We start from the raw sequence: 7,473 nt of genomic DNA on the forward strand, positions 1-7,473 counted from the left end.
TTCTGTAGATTTTATTCGCCTTTCTTATACACATTAGATACAATTAATCACATCTCTTTCTAAGTGCAACATTTTTCACTAAAGAAAACCGATCTTTGCAATAACAAAGGGAAGTAGTTTTATTTTTTGATTTTTGCCTCATTGACATCGTAATCGCCTCGAGCCCCGATCCAAAAATTCAGCTGACATTGAAAGTTGAAGCTGGCATGACCAGCCAGCGTGCTATTGACAGCCATTTGTGAAACCATTTATTTTCCCTTCGATAATCGTCGTGGCGATAAATACTGCAGAACCTTCAGATTGGTCTTGTGTCAGAAGAAGGGAATTTCCTAATAAATACAAACGTTTAGGCAAACTCGTGAACGACAGTTGAAGCGGGTAAGTTGTTCTAAAGTAGGTTAAAGGCTACAAGAACTTTAAATAAAACGCGACTTAAATATAAAAATGGTTATAAACTTGTTTTAAAGATCTTTATTAAAAGTTTTAGTAGATTTTTTAGTGTTCTTTTGCTTTTGTTATCATTTAGGATGTTTTAGATTTTATATAAATACTTTCTTTTGCATTTTTCCTTTCCCCATTGATTCGCGTTATTCTAATTCTAAATTCATCTAACATTTAACTATTATGTAAATGCCGTCACTGATATTACAAAACGTTTTATTTACAAAAATATTTACTTCTATCACTCATAAGTGACTTAACTATTGTCCCAATAAAATAAATCCAGAAACATTGAAATACAGATGGTAAAAATGAAAATAAATCAGGCAACGAAAATATACTATCCAGTGTGTGTACAAAAAAGGGTGTACATAATATGTGAAATTATTAATATAATTTTAAAGTATGAGAACTGTATTAAATAGGGCTGATAGAAAATAATTTCAAAAGGCAATAAAGCGTTATACAGATATTAGCCTAATCAAGTTTATTAAAAAGTCTTACCAATACCTATTGCTGTTAAACATTCTTCTTGTTCTTGATGTCCCTATCCGTTGCGAATGTTGGCGATCATCGTGGCAATCTTTATCTTATCTGCAGCAGCGCGGAAAAGCTGCACAGATGTTGAATTAAACTAGATTCTGAGGTTCTCCAAGATGTTCTTTTTCTTCCTGGACCTTGTTTTCCAAATATTTTTCCTTGCAGGATGGTTTGAAGGAGAGCATATCTGGATTCATTTCGCATAATATGTCCGAAGAATTGTAACTTTCGAGATTTGATGGTGGTCAGTACCTCTCGGTTGTCTATACCAGTGATTCCCAACCTGGGGGCGATTTGAGATATTCAGGGGGCGATAGAGCGAAGGGGGCGATATGGGGGGCGACAGAGAAAAGGGGGCGATAAGGGGGGCGTTTAGCATCCGGAAAACGAGAAATGGGTAAATGAGAAAAATAATAAAAGAGAAAAAAAATACAATACTTTCGATCGGATATCCATAGGATAATAAAAAGTAAATCTATGTATACCAATGCAGGTAATAATAACACAAACATCTTGTCTAGTCACAGAGAGCTATGAATCATAATACAATTTAATTCTATACATTATCGTTATAATTATACATTATAACGAATTCTGCATTTTCCTTTGATCGAGCTTTCGTATTGTGCGATCATCCGCACAAAAGAGAAAGAGAGAGAGAAGTGGGATAAGAATGATGAGAAGTAGGTACCGCTCCTGCCGATCTGACTCGAACAAAAAGCGAACGGCCGAGGTTGTCGTCGCTTCAAATGCGGAGTCTTTCGTTCCCGAGTTTTGTATTGTGGTATATAAAGTTGTTTTGTTTCAACTGACAGTCATTGTGTTCAGTGAGTCTAAAAGTGCCAAGCCGCACACAATTGGAGAAGAACTCATCCTCCCAGCTGTCAAAGAGATAGTTGATACTATGTTGGGACCCAGTCAGGCCGGCCAAGTTACAGATGCAGTTCCTCTCAGCAATAATACTGTCTCCAGAAGGTTTGATCAAATGGGAGCGAATGTCGAAGATGTTTTCTGCAACAAATTGAAAAGCAGAGTTTACTGTGTAACTTGACGAGAGTACCCTGAGTGACAGCACAGCTTTGCTGCTGTCATATGTCCGATTCATTGACGACAATGGAGAAATGGCCAAGGTAATGCTGTTTGTTAGAAGTCTGATTACTGATACAAAAGGATCTTCCATATTTGAGGTCGTTAAGAGATTTTTTGAGGAAAAAGAGATTCCCTTATTAAATATGATCGCCTGTGCTACTGACGGTGCAGCAGCAATGACAGGACCCCATCGGGGATTTATTGCACATCTGAAACAAGCAGTACCTGGAATTTTGTGTGTTCACTGCGTCATTCACAGAGAGAATTTGGCTGCCAAGAATTTGAGTGGGAGGTTGCACGATTCTCTTCCACTTGTCATAGATGCGGTAAATAAAATTAATAACCAAAGAATGATCGAATATTTCGTACACTTTGTGAAGAAAATGATGAGATATTTAAAACATTGCTACTACATATGGAAGTCAGCTGGCTTTCTAAAGGCAATTGCTTAAGGCGGTTCTTCAGCCTCATGGATACTGTTATTGAATTTCTTAATACTACTGACCCCACACTGACTACAGAACTACAAGAGAAGCGAAATGACATCGCTTACTTATCAGATATTTTTCAAAAATTAAATGAAATGAACCTGCAACTACAGGGAAAGAACATAAATATGGCCAAAGCGAAGGGAGTAGTCGGACCATTCATTGACAAACTGTCTATTTTTGAAGAAAATATGCAGAGAAGAGATCTGACCAAATTCTTCAACTTGAAATCTTCTTGTGTTGATTCTGAGGATCTTCAAACATACTGCCTTCACCTTCAAACACTGAAAGAAGATCTGCAGTCCCGATTCCAAGATTTAACTAGTCTGAAAGTGCCAACTTGGTTTATCAATCCTTTCAGCGTGGAAGTTTCAACGGTATGTCCTTCTCTTCAAGAAAACTTGATTGATTTGAGACATGATGTTGAAATTGAAAGCTTGTTTCTAGAGTGTAGTACGAAAGATTTTGGTCGCGGATAAAAGAAGTGTATCCAATCTTGTGGAATGCAATCAAATTATTATTATTGGCATTCCCCACAACATATCTAGTGGAGAAAGGTTTTAGTTCTATGTGTATATTGAAAAACAGACAAAGAAATAGGCTCGACATAATAGAAAGAGGGGATTTGAGGTTGTTATTAACCAACATTGAGCCAGATATAAAGAAATTATGTGAGGGACACCAGGCCCAAGGAATCCATTAACACTTCTTTTACACATATATAACCATTTATCATTTTACGAAATGTAAAAATAAATAAATATGGATACTTATCTTTTGTATAGATTCATTATTTGTTTCAATTTAATTGGGTGGGGGGGGGAGCGATTGTAGTATTCATAACTAGTGAAACCTGTCTAAGGGGGGCGATCATGGGAAAAAGGTTGGGAAAGATAAGGAGGCGAGTTTAAGGAAACACATATTTTTATTATCCAGGATAACCTGAAGTCCAGTTTGGTATTTGATTTAATTTCTCTCAGGATTTGTTTAGCCTCCATCCATTTTGTGTCTTGCAAAGTTCAGGTTTTGATTGTTTAAAGTTTGTGGGACAGTATTTTTTGTAATAAAATATAAGGTAACAAATTTTTTTAATAATTCAAAAAGAAATAACTAGTCTGTGAAGCAAGAAGTTTTGTTAAATTTTTTCAAATAAATATTTATTGTTAACACAATAAGATTTGCTTACAAGTCAATTTAAAAAGTTTATAAAGAAACATAAGTTTTATGGATCAGCTAATTGTTATATTTTAGTTTTCTCTTAAATAAAATTAACCTTTGATAATTAATTATAATGATTCAGAAAAGTTGGGTTAGTGCATATTTTTCTGACATTTGCATATTTTTCTGACATTTGGCACATAACATAGGTTTAATTCTGTTTTGTTAGAAGGTTCAACTCAATGTATTGTTTGTTGTAAGGAAAAATCAAAGCCTTTCTTTCTATGCAGCAAGAGAATTTTTTAAACAGCGTCCTAACAGTTTAGGACGAACTTATCCACGAACTTGCTCTTCAATCAAAACCCGAGTAGCCGTTGGCAAATGTTTCAATTTTGTTGTTGACTCTATCTCTAAGCCCAGTAATTATTCAGCTCTTAGCCCCTTATAAGCAAAAGGTAATTGTTAGAACTATCACAGAAGAAGTTATGAAAACGTCCGTTCGCGATTGACGCAGCTAGATAAAAGAGAATCTATTGCTACTGTGTCGACAGTCAATAAGAGATACCGAAAAGGCACTTCTATTGTACGGACGTCAAGATCAGAAATCGAGTTTTTCTCTTTGCTATTTTAAAACTATCTGTATGTCCAGAGGGGTGGGGTTAAAGTGAGAGTAGGAATTATTACTAGTATTATATTAAGGTAGTGGTAATTATTTTTAATATTGAGGTGAAAAATAATAGGAATTATTACAGCGGAAAATATGGTTTTTCGCATGTTTGTAAAAATTGAACTTAAATTGAAATATATGTGAACGAAACAAGGAAACTTGAGATATTTAAGTTTCTTAACTGTGTCTATAATTTGGTTTTTTATTTTTATCTGTGCTTGCGTATGGGATTGTCTACTGATTATCAATAATTTCGTTTGTTGATGTTTATGTTTATACCGTAATTCTCTTCCAATCTATTATTATTACTTACTATCTAAAATCTGCATGGGAATTTCATTTCTCTGAATATTTTTTACATTCTGCTGTACAAGTTGGAAGATATTTTCTACATAAACATTAAACTGCAAAGGGGAAAAGATACACCCCTGTCTTATGCCCATATTTGTTTCTAATTTTTCTGTATATATATACTGTTGGAGGTACTTAAATTTGCATTTTGAATCCAATACAGCTGATGGATCGTCCTCATATCTTTTTCATTAAAACCAATCTCCCCTAACACCGGTATTAACACATTATGGTGTACACTGTCGATACAGTGTTGATACTCGATAAAACAAACAAATACGTCCAGCTGGTTCCTAAAAAACTGATACGACTCATAGTAAGATTTGATCATTTTGGGCAGTGTATTTGATTGGTCTGACAATATATTACATTTATTATGACAGAAAAATAATAAAATTAACAAACAATTGATTACACGTGTTAATTCAAAAATTGGAATAATTATTAAGGTTTAAATTTTGATATTATTTTGAATTCCTGCATTTTATAAAAAGTATATAAATGATATTTTTTTACATAAAATAGGGTTGTTGCTTTTATTTTTATTATTATTTAGGAATAAACCAAACTCAACAATATATTAAAGCAAAAATTGTTGCTTTCTTTTTTAGTTCTTTGCAATTCTTGATTTTAGTTCTTTGCTAGCATGTGGAGCCATTTTTTGAGGTTGAACAGAATAAGTTATCTGACAAATTTTAAGATTTGGTAGTAACAGTGAGAGTATGTAAATATTAAGTATTTATCCGTCAAAATACACTGCTTAATTTTCTAAGAAATACACTTTAAGAGTCGTATCAGTTTTTTTAGGAACCACCTCTCCTAATATTATTAATATACCAATAACTTGGTATAGTATAGATGCAAATTCACAATACAGTACTATGCTCTGCTTTTACCATAATTACACTTTACACTAACTCAAATGGTTTTGTTCGTTAAAGTCTTCTTTCTAACCCAGTATTATCGAGGAGCTGGATGGCCTCGATGTTTACGTGTTTATGGAGCCGTTGTTCGTGACTACCTGCCATCTTCTTGATAATTTTATTTACATCTTCCATCTCAAGGTCCTTGTGGAGGTCGACATTTCTGATGTACCAAGGAGCATCAACGATGTTTCTTAGTACTTTATTCTGGAATCTCTGGATGATCTGGATATTACTTTTATTAGCACAGCCCCAGAGTTGGCAACCATACATCCATACTGGTCTCAGTATTTGCTTGTAATATCAGTTGTTTATTATGTGTGGACAAAATTGAATTTCTTCCCATGAGCCAATACATTTTCTTGTAACGGATACCTAGTTCCTCCCTTTTCTTTTTGATATGGACTTTCCAGCGAAACTTTGCATCAAGTGTGATACCCAAGTATTTTGCAGTAGATTCGTGGGGTATTTGGGCATTATGTATTCTAATTGAAATGTTTTGGATTTTTTTGTTTGTAAAATTAACGTGAATTGATTTAGACTCGTTTAGTTTGATTTTCCATTTTTTTGTCCACTTATGAATTTTATCTATTGACAACTGTAGTTTTTCTGCTGCTTCTTCACTGGTATCACCTACTGCTAGAATGGCAGTATCATCTGCAAAGGTGGCTATAGCATCTTTTTTTAGTTCAGGTATATCGCATGTGTATAACAGGTAAAGCACCGGACCTAATACACTTCATTAGGGACTCCTGCTTTAATTTCTTTTAAATCTGTGTAAACGTCTTCTTGTTTGATTCTGAAGTATCTATCAAATATGTATGACTGTAGAATTTCTGAATATTGTCTAGGCATAAAGGATTTCAGTTTATACAGTAAACCTTCATGCCATACTTTATCGAATGCTTTAGCTACGTCTAAAAATATTGTAGAGCAGACTTCCTTATACCAATAACTGCATAGAAAAAAGTGCCTCTGGTATTTCTAAATCGTTTTTAAAAATAGATTGAGCCTCTCTTATTCTTTATTCACATTTGTTATAAATTCTATTATGAATTACTTTGAAGATGATGCGAATTACTAGTATGCTAAATGTGAATAATATTAAATACCAAAAATTACATGATATCTTCAATTTACATTTAAAAATTTTGGTAAATTTCTTAAAAGAAAAAGTGTAGAAGGGCTATTAATAATACTTGACAAATATTTATAAAATGGATTTACAAAAAGTATAAACTTTTAACCTACGCGCCCCGTTCATTTAATAAGTTTATTTTATTCTTAATTATTAATAATCTATTATAATCTTTTAATGATTGTACTAACGAGATTTTTCACAAAAAAATGGATAATTTCGAATGTTTTATTATCAACCTGTCGCACAAGATAGTGGTCGGCATTATTTAATTTAACCGAATCCTTATAAATGATTGCTTTCTGGATTTTTCTTTTGTCTTATATGTCGCCCGCTCTAAGTGCTGACCTCCAAAATCACTAACTATCCTTCTTTTTTTCTTTTTCTCCATTAATTTCTGTTAGAGCATCATTAATATCCCTTTTGCGCCCTGTTTCACCCTCGAAATCAATTTTAATTTAAAAACATTGGGCCACGCACGGGATCGTTTTTTAGATTGTAATAAGGACTATTACCTTGGTAATATGAGAGGACTGAAAGGATTTTGAGGGTGATTTAAAATTGGAATCAGTATTTTCACATATCTAATTTTTAATGAGTCAGAACAGGGTTTACGCTTTGCTCTTAATTAATTAAAATTTATTTTGTTCGTATTAAAATTCCGTAGATCGGAAATAA

The 7,473-nt window shown here is 33.4% G+C and overlaps 1 protein-coding gene across 1 annotated transcript; it reads left to right on the forward strand.

Moving 5' to 3' along the window:
- The first annotated feature begins 2,686 nt into the window (after positions 1–2,686).
- On the forward strand, positions 2,687–3,037 carry LOC140435725 (general transcription factor II-I repeat domain-containing protein 2-like). The gene has a single exon (XM_072524446.1). The coding sequence runs from the start codon at positions 2,687–2,689 to the stop codon at positions 3,035–3,037; it is 351 nt and encodes a 116-aa protein (XP_072380547.1).
- The last annotated feature ends 4,436 nt before the right edge of the window (positions 3,038–7,473 follow it).

The sequence above is a fragment of the Diabrotica undecimpunctata genome, chromosome 3 (assembly GCF_040954645.1).
Source record: "Diabrotica undecimpunctata isolate CICGRU chromosome 3, icDiaUnde3, whole genome shotgun sequence".
NCBI classification, from domain to species: domain Eukaryota; kingdom Metazoa; phylum Arthropoda; class Insecta; order Coleoptera; family Chrysomelidae; genus Diabrotica; species Diabrotica undecimpunctata.